At 41.1% G+C, this 14,060-nt stretch overlaps 1 protein-coding gene across 11 annotated transcripts in view; it reads right to left on the bottom strand.

The window, feature by feature from the left end:
- Positions 1 to 14,060, bottom strand: part of LOC111563983 (girdin) — a 99,258-nt gene that overhangs the window by 10,049 nt on the left and 75,149 nt on the right. For 7 of the 11 annotated variants that reach the window (XR_008604340.1, XM_055018512.1, XM_055018510.1 and 4 more), the window contains 14 exons: positions 13,830 to 14,012; positions 13,094 to 13,372; positions 11,977 to 12,101; positions 10,484 to 10,622; positions 9,748 to 9,924; positions 9,482 to 9,643; positions 6,895 to 7,172; positions 5,382 to 5,525; positions 5,107 to 5,293; positions 4,738 to 4,883; positions 4,485 to 4,577; positions 3,882 to 4,084; positions 3,550 to 3,666; positions 1,370 to 1,447 (listed from right to left, as the gene is read on the bottom strand). Coding sequence is in view for 10 of the 11 variants with exons in the window: in XM_055018512.1 (XP_054874487.1) it covers positions 1,370 to 1,447; positions 3,550 to 3,666; positions 3,882 to 4,084; positions 4,485 to 4,577; positions 4,738 to 4,883; positions 5,107 to 5,293; positions 5,382 to 5,525; positions 6,895 to 7,172; positions 9,482 to 9,643; positions 9,748 to 9,924; positions 10,484 to 10,622; positions 11,977 to 12,101; positions 13,094 to 13,372; positions 13,830 to 14,012 (2,311 nt within the window). In the remaining variant the exon portion in view is untranslated. The remainder of the gene's footprint in view (positions 1 to 1,369; positions 1,448 to 3,549; positions 3,667 to 3,881; positions 4,085 to 4,484; positions 4,578 to 4,737; positions 4,884 to 5,106; positions 5,294 to 5,381; positions 5,526 to 6,894; positions 7,173 to 9,481; positions 9,644 to 9,747; positions 9,925 to 10,483; positions 10,623 to 11,976; positions 12,102 to 13,093; positions 13,373 to 13,829; positions 14,013 to 14,060) is intronic. The other 4 variants (XM_023263290.3, XM_035944954.2, XM_035944952.2 and 1 more) reach the window with 4 other exon arrangements.

Genomic DNA, 14,060 nt, shown 5'->3' on the forward strand with positions numbered 1-14,060 from the left:
ATACAAGTGGTAGAACAGTGAAAGATTAAGAAAATAGAGAAGAACAGCAGCAGACAAACTGATTACTCTCAGTTGATAAAACATAAACAGAGGAGATCGTCCTAATTTAATCACTACTATTCCTGTTTCACATTCAGTTATAGTCACCCTTATTAATGAAGAAGCCTAGTTATGAATGACAAGTTCTCTGCTACCACATGCTGTTAAAAAAGTACAGTTAATGTTCCAAATATAGGGTCTTGATTACCAATAATCTGCCTTGATATTGACACTGAAAGACCCATATCCCTTCTTGCATGTGGACAAAAAGCCAAAATGCATGGAAAACTACCCATGTACGTGTGGATATGGCCTCAGTATTTACTAATAAATTCATCCTGTAGCACAAAACAAATTGAAACCTTTGGCAACTCAAGACACATGCAGGCGAACAGTGTTATAAATAAAAACATTAAAGTGCATAAAGACGGCAGCTGGTCATCCTGGCCCGTCTCAGCCAGACACTTTAGGACACGGCCGTCTGTCTTTATGCACTGTGAGTCGTGTGCGGCGGTGGAGAAGCATGACGGCATGCAGAGCTGCTCTGAGCAGCAGCAGCAGCAGCAGCAGCGATAAATCCATGTCAGCAGAATAAGATCTGAAATGCAGTGCTCTGACAGACGAAGAGAGACAGAGAGTCAGAAACAGAGAACAAAGGCTCCATTTCAAGTCCTCCATGGTGAGTGCGAGCGTCGATCAGGCGGTTGATGACTTTTTATGACATGCTGCAATCAAATGAAAGGCGAACCAGCAGCGTCTCACCTGGACTCACACACAAACGCACACACCGAGCCTTTCATCCACAAACAAAATGAAACCACAGAGCACACGACAAAGCTGCCCGATAAGTCGCCCATTGGATTCATGTCCTGACCAAAATGGAAAGATACGCTTTGGTCTGGAGATGGAAATCAAACGGCATCACACTACAAGAGACAGAGGAAATCCCTGCTTTCATAGCACTTTGCTCATTTTTAGACAAAGTCAGTGAAGTTTGTGATACTCTAAAGTGATGCTACACTGGTGAGAGCTAACAAAGACTCTACAGGAGAGAGTGGAGGCGGCAGGGCGGAGGAGGTGATGGAGGTGTGGGAATGACTAGGAAAAACTACGAGGAAAGGTCACTGATGTCACCAGATACAGCAGGAAATTTGAAACTTGAATCTTGTGCAGACGTCTCTTCGAAGTGAGCGTTAAATATGTAATAGGGCTGCTGTAGCTGAAAGCACCCTGACATCAGTGACTGCTCCTTCTTTGTTTCTCCCAGCGTGACAGCGAGGAGGAGGAGGAGGATGAGGAAGGCTAGCGTGGCGGCTAACGGAGGTCTTACACATGGAGCGCCGGTAGATGGCCTTGGCCTTGTCTTTGTCCTTGGATCTGTTCCTCATGAAAGGCAACCTTTTTATAGCTGTCAGAGCGTAGCCAGAGACAGACAGACAGACAGGCGGATAGACAGATAGAGAGACAGACAGGGGAGAGAGAGAGCGACAGAAACGAGCCCGAGGGACGTCGAGGAAGAGAAAACAAAGGAAAAAAAAAGAAGGGCAGAACAGAGGGATGTGGTTAACGTTGTCACAAACGGAGGAAGAGATGTAGAGAGAGAGCTGGACAACAGACAACAATGCAATAGACACAACCACTAGAATATATGATTTAAAAACAGGTGGGTCGTATCACTGCAAAGATCCAGTCTAAGGGATTCCAATCTACACAAATGCATGGAAACAGTTACAAAAATATTAACAATGCAAGACAAAGTTAAGGGAGCTGAAAAAATGTGCAGAAATCTGAAATATGTATTCAGCACCACTTATTTCTACCAGCATTGTTCATAAATTATAACTTTAAAACAAAATATCTGTCTTTAAATGGACTGAAATGCCTCCCACTGACCTTTCCAAACCCGAATAATACTTTTTAAGGGCAGACTTTTCTGTACAAAAACACATTATTCGAACAAATACAAAACAGAAACCCAATATTCAAACACACACACACTCGTTCCATCAACACACTCATGGTAATGGTCCTGACCGCTACATTAAAAACTGGTGTGAAAGCATTACACGCTGTACACAACAACACGACTGTCGACACATTACCATACCGAGATGAGACACACAGGACGAAGAGTATTAAAGGGTGCAATCAGGAGAGTGAAAAGGGGAAAGTTCAACAGCAGCAGGAACGATTAGAGTCTTTCCAGCACAGAGATTAAAAAAAAAAAAAAAACACAAAGAATAAGAAGCTGAAAACTGTTTGATGCAAACTTGTCTGTAATTTCTCTGGCACAGATGTTGTCATGTTTTTAGAAGTTAAAAATCTGTGTTTTCTTTCTCTTGCAGTGTTGAATGTAATAAAAAATAAATGTTTTATATTGGTACACTCTGACTAGCATCTTGATTTTTCACATATTTTAGCTCGAAATTGCTGTATTTTAAGTAAAATAAATGTAACTGAGTAACAACCTGGAAAGGAGCGACAATGCATTGCACCTTTTAATAGCCGTGATGCTACGTTAGAGGGCGTTTCTTTCTCATTTACAGGTGAACTGCACAGATCAGGAGGTTAACATGTAGAAGAGCTAAAGAGCTTAAACATGCTAAAGGAGGAAGTTAATGAAGCAGACCTGGAACAAAATTTAAGTTTTTTTTCCAGAATCTGAACAACATGAGGTGCACTTGATTTTTAAGTTAATACCTGATCACCATTAAGCCTCTGAACAACAAAAAGGTATGTTATCTTTTTAAAAAATGCCCGAATGACACCTTCTGTCAGCCAGAAACTGATAAAATTGTTGGATTTTCAACTTTTCAAGGGAAATAATCATGTGAGACATACATTACCATAAATAAAATTAATAACTAAATCTATACTTGGAATCACAATATTCAAATAAAATCATTACATCTTACATTTCTCATTTGCAAATGTGCCAAAGATAACACATATAAAAACTAAGAATTAAAATGTCTGTGGCTGGGGGAGCTTCTATTATTTCCAGTACAGGTAACGTCTGTGGACAACTGGAAAAACCTGCACTTCTGGATTCAAGTTTTTTCAATTGTTTGAAATAAATTTTCCAAAAAAAACTCATTTTTTCTTCTCATTTTATGATTTATGGCATTACAACTTTGTTATACTTTACAAAAGAGATTTTTGAGCTCTTTCTACTTCTACTATATGTGGCAGCATAAAAAAAAGAGCTACAGGAGCAAAAAATGGCCAGAAATTGCTTACAGATTTTCACATATAAAACTGGTGGAGCTTTCCATTGAAACGTAATGTTGATAATTATATAAACAGATATTGCTCTTAGGAGTTAAAGTAACTGTCTGTGGGTTTTTTTTTTTATAACCACAGCCAATAAAATAAGACAAAGTGCACTTCATGTCGTTTCAAACATAATAAAGTCCTCTAACCAGGTGCTGTTTTCAGAGTCAACCCTGTGGTGCTGTGCAGCTCCACCGTAGCCTCTACGACAGCTCAGTGACACGACAATGGACTCACGAAAACATGCCCTGAGAGACGTGACAGTGGGGTCATATGCCCCGCCCACCCTCCCCGTCCGCGGCATACCATTGGACGAGCCCTGAACTTGGGCATGAGGCTGCTGCCCTCTCCTCCCTTTGCAGAGAGATAAAGAAGCAAAGGAGCAATTAGGGGGAAAAGGAAAAATTCATTCAAACACTCAAACATCCAAACCCACACACACACAGCAGCACGTTGTGTCACTTTCTGAGTACAAAAGCATCATTAATTTGCATTTACATCCTGTCACAGCTTCCTTTGTTGGGTGGTTCATTTAGTCACTTATGTACATGTGTTTTCTTTCTACTCACTGCTGCTCCTCTTGTGTGACAGCGTGTCGTCCAGCGAGTTGGAACCAGAGCCGATAGACGAACTGTCCTGGCTGTCCGGGGGAAACACCAGAAAACCGTCGCCGGACTCCGAACGAGACGGAGTCAGCGTGAGCGAGCGCATCCTCTCCCGGCTCTTCGGCTTGATCAGCTTCCTCATCTTCAGAGTGATCCAGTTGCCACGCCTGTAAAGAAAAGACAAGAGAGAGCAGGATGCCATGAAGAACAAAAGAAAACAGGATGGAAAATCAATACATACCGACATAAAAATGATGTATTCTAACTGTCTGACTTGTTCTGTGTGCTTAAAGGCTTTATTTCAACCTCTGAATCCTTCTGATGATACTCGAGGTGAAAAATGTTGCAGCATACAGCTGTTTACTGCTCTGCAGACTATAAATATTTGATGCATCCGCTCCCCAGGCTGCAGTGTTTTCTAGCATTCCCAGCAAGCAAATTGTTCTGATTCACACGTGAGCCATTAAGGTGCTACAACAATGCCATTTAAACAAAATAACTTCATTTCTCTTGTGTTTTAGGTGAACTATTTTTTAAGTTATTTTGCTGGATGAAGCTGCTGTTTACCTCCGAGGAGGTGACGGGTCGTAGAACTTGTACTGGTCCATGATCTTCTCCTCCAGCTTCTCCTTCTGTCTCCTCAGTTCATTCAGTTTGTCTCTGAAGGTTGGAAAAAGGAAATATAGTCCAGTAAAACAAACAAGAATGCATACAATCTGCAATCTGAATGCAGATGAATGGAATATTTGCAGACAGCAGCTGATTCAGACAACATATTTACTGCTTGTTGTAAAGAAAAGGTGTACTATCAGGGGTTTACATGTATTGTCTTTGCTCGACGTGGAACAGGTCCTTGCTCTCCATCGTCTGCTCCAGCAGTGTGCGATTCTGCAGCATCAGAGTCTGGATCTGGTCCAACAGGTGACGGTTCTCCTCCTCCAGGTTTCCCTTAAGCTGGCTCAACAACTAACACAAACACACACAGATGTTAAAGAGACACCAGGACACTTGCCTCAGGAACAAATATGATCAACTAAGAGGGATAAACCTGCGTAAACACAGCTGGCTTATGATGAGCTAATACGCTAAATCAAAATGAGGAGGATCAGCTAAAGACAGCTGGATTTACAGCTGGGACATAAACTACGGGAAACCCCCAAATGCAGAGAACAGAGGGGGTTGTCCTCACCTCACACTGGTTGGTGAGCTTGGTGGAGGTGATGTCCAGCTGCTGGTACTGCTCCTTCAGTTTGGAGAACTCGGCCTCCAGCTTGGTCTGGTCCAGCTTGGCGCTGTTCAGCTGAGTCTTTATGTTCTTATGGTCCAGCTGGAGGCTCTCGTTGTCCTTCACCAGCTGACGGTACGTGGTGTTCAGCCTGAGGAGACACATGCGGAGGTCAGCAGCTTTGTTAACATGTATTCATCGTGTCTAACATAAAAGCTCTTGACAGCGGTGTATCTGACCGGTCGTTTTCCTCTTTGAGCTGTTTGCACTGGTCAGCTGTGGCCTGGTGGGTTTGGTTCTCCAGTGCCATCTTTTCCTGCTGCTCCTTCAGGTTCTTCTCCAGCTCTTCCAGCTCCCCCTTCCTCTGCAGCAGCTGCTTGTACCTGCACACATCAACACACAGATTTCAGTTTGGGGTTGCATCAGAAACACTAAGGGGAAACTTGACAGATGTTCTTCTCTCTGATCTCAAACACACACAAACTACAATAACTGAAAATAATGGACATTATTCAGATTATCAGGAAGCAGAGCACCACCTCATGAGATCTAATGTTGTCTTTCTTCAATTTGCACTCTAAAATTTGCTCACTATGAAGTGTATTCAGCATTTTCATTCTTTATTTCTATTTTACTACTAACCTCTGTGTAGTTGCATATATTCCACTGAACTTTTTTTTATTGTTTATTGTATTGTAATCTGGCAAAATAATTTCCTCCGGGGTGAATAAAGTTGATCTTATCTTATTTTAGCCACATGCTAAACAAGCACTTTTCAGAAACTAGAAGATGCAACTTTTCAAGTGAAGTCTTGTGCTGTACACCAGTCTTGGCCACAGTCTGTTCAATCTTGGCCTTACAGTTCTTCTGCTTTGTTATTTTATTTAGCGAGTGATAAAAATTCCAAAAAAATGTTTAATGTTAAGAGATTAAACAGTATAATCTAAATCTATCATCTTTCTAAAGCCTGAGAAAATACCTCAGCTTGAAGTCGACAAAATACAAAAACAGAATAACTTGTGCTACAAATTTCATCTGAATATTGTGGACAAAAATGCTACATTATGGGAAATGTAGGACTCAGTGGGTTTCGCTTAGTATCACTTGAGTCACTCTGGAAACTGCACTCTTAGCGTGAGTAATCCCAGGAATATGTTCCCAGTACTAAATTACAGGCATGATTGAAGAAAACAATCTGATTTACTCATTTACATAAATCTTTTCAGTTGCAAATATTATTTCAGTTGGTTGTTTTGACACAATTATGTTGCTAATAGCATCAACAATTTATTGAGTGCAAGTTAACCTGAAATGTATGCACTCATGGGTACTTATCAATGAGACAAAAACAGAAGGCTAAAATGATTGGGGAGAGGTCGTCATCAGTTATTTGCTCGAGGCACTGCCGTACTAATCATTCAGATTTTAACTCCTAAATATCAGGGCGACCCCAGTGAGTCTGCAAACAGTTGGGGAGTTTTAAGTCCAAATAATCTGGGTCAAACGTTAGTTCAGACCAAGGTCCCAGACCAGATTACTCCTCTGACTGTCAGACGTGGTGAAATGGGGTTTAAATCTGCCTGAAACTCCTGCAGTCTGAGCTCAGTGTTACTCTGCATGGTTGGTTTCATACTTGTTCAATCTTGCCTTCATAGGAAAATGTACAAAAGAAGGTTAAAGCGCAGCAAAAAGTCACAAGTGAGTCTTAATGTGTAATTAGACTCGAGCGCTGGCTGCTGAACTGCGTCTCACTTGTCCTCCAGGTCCCGGTGCTGCTGCTCCAGGCTCTTGTGGGAGGTCTTCAGGCCGCCGTGCTTCCCGATAAGGGCCTCGTACTCGACCGCCTGCCTCTCGTGCAGCGCCGCCAGCTTCTCGTGGTCGCGGAGCAGCAGCTCGTATGTGGCCCTCAGCTCCTCCTTCTCCTTCAGGGCTCCTTCACGTTCGCCCTCCACGCTGCTCTGCTGGCTCTGCAGCTGGGCGTTCTGGGCCATGAGGGAGGCGCTCTGGGAGCTCAGGGTGGAGTTTTCAACCTGCAGACGAGGACAAAGGCACAAATGGAGGTGAGAAGGTTGTTGCTGTTTGGTTCCATAGGGGGCGCTGTGTGTCTGTTCGCTGTAAGCTCCATCAAACAAACGTGAGCAGGAAGGCCGTTTCTTTTCATGTTTCCTTTATGGTTCCTCATCTGAAATCACTCCACGCTCACGACTAGTGTGTCTATTCACATTGTGTCCAGGTGCCGACACACTTTCTGTACCTTTGAAGAGTTTTTTTAATCCCCTACACCTGCCCTCAAACACACCCAGCCCACGTTACACATCAAGCGACACACAAACGCCCTGAGAAACAGCCAGCAGCTTCTGTCTGGTCAGTTTAAATCCTACAGCTCGTAAGAAGGGTTTGAATCACTGCCAGATAGGGAGGACAAGTCTAAATCCATAGCAGGGAGCCAAGCAGCCTGGCAGGGCAACTGTACAAACAGAGCAATGCAAGGAGGAGGCTGGGAAGCACTTGTTTTGGTGTAAAATCTACAGTCTCTTATGTAGTAATAAATACAGAACACATCTAATCCTTGCTACTTTGCATTTTATTAGGCATTGTGATGAGCCTAGTATAATGATACCTTCATTATACGTGTGGTACTCAGACATACTATCATTAAAATATTCTATAGAATTTTAGAGTGCATTTATCTGGGAAAATGATCAGAGGATGGAGGGTGTCGTATACTGTACAGATTGTAAAACTTCATAAGACTATATAAATAATAATAAAAACATTTTGCCACTAATAATGATCTCAGCCTAAAAATCATTTAATTCCTAAGTGCAATTAAAAAAAAAAAAAAGCTGCCAAACAGCTACTAAATGGACCTAGAAGTTAGATTTTTTTTTTCATTTTTTCAGCTTCAAGTTCAAGCATTAAGTTTGTTCTTTCATTTTTAAGCCAAAGTAGACGATGGGTCTTTAACCCTCTGAACCCCAAACAGCTGCTTAATTTTTAAAATTTTTTTTGGCTCCCATCACATTTTTTCTCACTGTGGATTAATTTTTCCCTGCAATAAAAAGTCCTGCTCCTCTACGGAAACAACACAACCATCACTGGAAGTAGAGATAATTCAAAAAATACCTTCTGTGCAGTATGACAATAATGTTAAACATTTTAAAACAGTAAAAACAAAAGTAAATATGAGTATTTATTTAATAAAAAAAACAAAAGACAAGGAAAACATAGTGACTCTACATAATATAGATATTTTACTACTTAGATTTTAAATTTGTTCCTATATCATCTCCCTTTCGTTCTGTGTAAATACAGCCATTCAGCTCAGTTCAACAAGAAAAAAAACTCTGAATTTTCGTCACATGAATGTTGGTCACAGCTGAGTCATTAATGGCCTCATTGTTTAACCAAAGAGCACAGAATTTTTCTTTTGTTACAGAATCTTCTCAGAGTAAGTCATTTATTTCTGGTGATTTTTTAAAATAACATGACATATAGAATAAAGTGAATCTGATAAACTAACCTAATATATGTCCAAAATGTAAGTTTCTCAATAATAAATCACACATGACTAATTGATCATTGGGAGACTAAAAATCCTCTCTTTATAACATTTCTGGCTCTGATAGATGGTGTAATTTTGGTGATTTTTTTTAGGTATAACATGACTTTTTGTATTCATTCACACATTGAAATGACACAGCTGTGACTAACGGTCGTGTTACAAAAATTCAGAGTGTTTTCTGCTGAACCGCAGGCAGCGTAGATAGAATGAAAGCAAATTAACATGCAAATAATTAAAAATCACCAAATTCTAGAGCCAATGTTTCAATTTCTGGTGTTCGTGGACACTTGAATATGTCAATTCTAATTAGTTTTAAATTTTTGTAGAATAAATAACCAAAGAAATTCAACTTCTTTTCAGGATTCGTTGTGTTGTAACTCCGTCAAACTGCTCAGAAGACATTTCTGAGTTCTCTCTACTTCTAGACTTTATATTCCACTGAATAAAAACTGAAAAAACTGAAAAATTCACCGGACACTAAACTTTCCAACAGTACTTGAATGTATCACGTGTAACTCCAGGTTCCTTTGTGAAAATTCATCAAATCGAACCTTAAATTTGTGATATTTCATCGAAGTCGGTTTACTCTTCATGCCCCGTTTGAAAAATTTGTCAATAATAAACGCTTTGCTCTAAAACATTCTGTAAAAAACTAAAAATTCTTGGCTCTTGAAGCCACCAGCTTACAGGTTCGATATCTGAACCTGTAATGCATTCCTCTGGAAGAATCTGTCCACTATTGTTTACTGGTCACTGCATTGTGTAGAAGATCACCTGCAGCTTGGCGTTCTGCGTCTGCAGTGTCGTGTTATTCTCCTGTAAGGAGGCGGTTTGTCTCTGCAGAGCCACTATCTGAGCCTGCAGGTTGGAGCTCTGAGTCTCCAGCTGTTTGAGCTGACTCCTCAGGGCCACCTTCTCAGCCTGCAGCGTGGCATTCTGGGAAAAACACAAATAATAGAACATCAGACAGGAAAGTGCACAACAGATTTGTTCGTGCTCAGAATTCACACAAGAAAGTCACGGAATCGCTCCCAACTTACGTTCCTCTCCACCTCAATGAGTCTGTCTTTGACTTTCAGCAGCTCCCTCGTTGCTTCATGGCTCTCTTTCTCCCATTTGCTGACGGTCTGAGGGTCCTCTCCTCCTCTGGGTGGTGAGCTCTGCACCATCCTCTCCTCCTCCTCCCTCTGACGCAGCGCCTCGTAGTTTTTCTTCACCTGGCGAGAGAGAAAAAGTAAGTCAACACACTGAAATAACTGTGTGGTATTTGCTGCTCCGTCCCACATCAAAATCAGCTCCAGTATAAACATGTAAATGGAAGACAGCTGACGGTGGTGGGCTGCTCCGGGTCCGACTGGAAAAACACAAATGAAAATAATAGCAGACCCTTCTATCTGAGAGTTCATGCCTCAGGTTTTCCACTCTGCACTGGAAGCTTTGGGTTGGATGTGTGTCAGCAAGTTTAAAAACACAAGGGACTCCCTAAAGGAAAGCAGACATCCTCCATCCCACTCCACCTCTTTGACAGACTCCTGCCGCCTCATGAATAGATAAACCGCCGACAGAAGTGGAAGAGTGGATGAATAAATTATGCATCGGCTTTGAGGAGCCCTGGATGTTTTCAGTGTTTGTAGCGTTTTTGACTGCAGGGGAGAGATTTTGGGACACGCTGTTCTCAAGCGGACGAGCTGTTTTGGCTTCCTGGGAGGTCAGAATGTGGGGGATGTGTTTTTAATTCCAATAATGGTTTGGATTTGTGTATTTGGTGTTACTGACCGTCTTCAGCTCCTGGCGAAGCTGCTGGTTGAGGTTGGAGGATTCCTGCAGTCTGGCCTCCAGAGCGGCGATTTTCTCCTCCTTAATCTCCAAAGATGATTTCAGAGTCGACTCCAGTTTGGTTTCCAGCAGCTTAAACCTGAAGAAAAATGTCCAATTAGCTGTTTGTGTGTGTAGAAGTGACTCTAGAACCACACTTTCATAGCCACAGCCTAGCAAGGACAGCTGACTTCTGGGATAGAGTGCAGCAGGTGGGGTGATACTGACTCAGAAACCTCCCGCAGGGTGATTCTGCAGGACTCAGATTAATTAAAACCACATCACCTGATCTAAAATAGGCCACAGACCTGATTCACGTGGAGTCCCAATTGTGCTAATCACTTTTAATGATTCTGATCCCAATAGTGCTTCACGTGCTCCTCGGTTGATCTCATTTCCAGAGTTGGTGAGTCGAGAAGCAAAACTTTGGTTTAAAGTTGGAATGTGGATGCCACAAAGAAGATTTGTTGTATTTTACTGCTCAGAACGTTTCAGGGTGTTTTGTGCCTCCCGTGATATTATTACTCACTGTGGGCTCTTTATTCACCACAGTATTAAGTCCTGCACCTCTCTGATACCATGTCCAGAAGAAGAACGAGCGCTTCTGTGCAGTGGGACACAGACCTCCATTAATCATAACAAAGAAAAAAAAAGTTGAATTTCTTTAATTATTGTACAAAATATGAAAAAAAAAACCACATATAAAACCTTTTCCAAGTCTCCACAGATGTTACCAAAACTGGAAAAATGGTGACTCCACCTACTATAGATACTTTTACTATTTTTAATTTGTCTCCAATTTAGCTACAAGATCTTCAATTTTTTTTCCATGTTACCGTTGGTTGCAGCTGAGTCACTAAAATCTCCATAGTTGCGTTGAGCAGAAATTCAGTTTTTACAAAATCTAGTTACTGCAAATGGTGTATTTTTGGTAGATTTTTAAATCAGACGTGCAGAATAAACTGATTTTAATCGACTATCCCAATTTTAAGCCCAGATTTGGTTGTTTTCCAACATAAAGACACTTCACATACAAAGTTAGAAATTCCACTATTCTTTCTGTTGTTACAGTTTCTGACTGGAATAAATAGTGTAATTTTGATGATTTTTTAAAAACAAAACATACCTTTTAAACCAGCCAGTGGGGTTTAGAGGCTTAAACAACACACTGACTGTGGTTTCAGTATTTATTATGTGACAACAAAGAGTGAAGGAAACTTGCTATCAGGATTACAGCTAACAAATAGACATATACAAGATGATAACTGTGTGAGTTGTGTACCAAAATTTTCCTCGAGTTATTCCAACTTGTGGAATTTTCCTGGGTGTGAAGTCACTCCAAGTATTCCAACACCACATAATTGCACGAGGAGGTTGAGATTGTTTTAAAAGCCGTCGTCAGGCCACAAATACTGCAGCTGTTTTAGTTTTTGTGTATGTTTGCAACAGGATACCTGTCATCCGAGCTCTCGTCATGCAGGAGTCTCTCTTTGTTCAGTCCGATCTTCTCCAGCTCGTGGGTCAGTTTCTCCAGATCATTATTCATCTGCTGAGTTCGCAGCTTCTCACTTACAAGCTCCTAAACACACAGTTACACACCATGAGTTACTCTGAATATCACCCACAACACATGCACAATATATTTTAAAAATAAACAACAATCAAGCTGTACAGTTTGAAGCCAAGCATCATCACAGACATTGATTGTAAAGGTATTTCTGGTGTCACTGATAAGGGCTAATCAGAGCTTTTGGAGCCTGTATGGAAAGCCAAAAGTGCCATAATTCCATGTGTTTGCATTTTCTTGACCACCTGTGGGGTCGTTTATCAGATGTGACTGCTGTTGGTTTTGCTACTTTGAAGTGAAGTTGAAATTTCTGTTGTTCAATTTCAGTATAGTAGCTTTATCACAATGCTCTACTCAGGAAAACATTTATTTTAGTCGCTGATGTTAAGGATAATCTATTACACCACTTTGAAATGGAACTGTGGTTGTACTACTTATTTTGGCCATTTCATTTGAACTATAATGCAGTACTAAATGGAATTGTGATGAGAACTATTCATTTATGTGGCTATTGTGTTTAAAAAAAACAAAAACTAACGCAGCACTAAGTGAAAATGTGGTAACGTGTTTATTTTCTTAATTTGCAGAATAAAAATAACATTAAGAAACAGCTTGAATGCTTTGTGGAGATATTCAGTTGTAGTTTCATTCTTGAAGCGTGCACTGTGCAACTGCATTTTCTAGGAAAATTGCATTTGTTTGTGACTCAGTTTCACGAAATACTCAAAATTAAATGACTCTTATCAGATTAAGGACATAAAAACTTAATTGGAACATCCCTAAGTATAAATAAATCTATTTGCATGAGTAGTTATGAATGTTGCATACATCCGTTTCAGAATAAAATATTATATCATGTTAATAAATTTACTTTTAGCACTGCATGTCTTTCAAATTATTGTTTCATGCCTTAACCAACAAAAGGATTCTAAAAATGATGTTGAATCTTAAAAACTTTTGGAATAATATTCATAGATGTGCGATACTTTACCGGCTCCACCTACCTCTCTGAGTGTGATGAGCGTCTTCTTATCAATGCTGGACTGTTTGACCAGCTCCTTGTTTTCTCTCTCCAGGTCTTTGACTCTGGTGCAGGAGTCCCTGAAGAAGATCATCTCCTTGCCCATGGTGCGATTCTCCTTCTCCAGGCTGGAGATCCGCTGGTTGCTGTCGTCCAGCTTGGAGTCTCGGATCTCAGCCTGCTGCCTCAGACGCTTGTTCTCCTTCTCCAGAAGCTTCTTGTCTTTCTCCAGCAGGGAGCTTTCCTGCTCCAGAGTCTTGTTCTGTGGCAGAGAAGGGCGTGAAGGATAAAACATCATTTGATGGGATTACTTTTAGTTGTAAATGTAAATAGATGTTTGGCTAAAAGTGGGCAAAGATTAACTCAAAGGGCCAAAAATCTATTTGACACGTAATCTGGGATAATCCAACTCTGCTGGGAAACATGCTGTAATTTTATCAGAATGAACCCAAATGAAGCAGCATGACGATGCTGCCAGATAACACATTTTATTCATTTAACATCCTGTATCACAAACTCTGCCTTCAGTCTGCCTCAACCATGATTTTTGGGTCAGTTTGACTGGCCCCATTCTGCCAGGCAGAATCAGTCCAGTCCAAAAAAAGTACCAGAAGCCGTGTCAGTAAAACACCAGAGAAGAGGGCAGTCCAAAAATGTGTCAAATCTCTAAACTCCGATGCATCTTTCTAGCTGCCATGTGCAATTCTTGTCCTTCCTACCTCCTGCTCCAGCTGCTCCAGACGTTTACTGGAGATCTTGAGCTCCTCCAGGTTTCGCTGGAGGCTTTGATTCTCCGTCTCCACCTCTTGCAGCTCTGCCTCCAGCTGCTGGATCTTCTTGCTGCTGTTCTCTAAAGCCTTCTGCAGACGCTGGTTCTCGGTATCTAGGCCCTGGTAGCTCACCTGGGAGAGGAGTGAGGAAATTAAAATCATGCATGGACTAATTGTGAT

This window comes from Amphiprion ocellaris, chromosome 16 (assembly GCF_022539595.1).
Source record: "Amphiprion ocellaris isolate individual 3 ecotype Okinawa chromosome 16, ASM2253959v1, whole genome shotgun sequence".
NCBI lineage: Eukaryota > Metazoa > Chordata > Actinopteri > Pomacentridae > Amphiprion > Amphiprion ocellaris.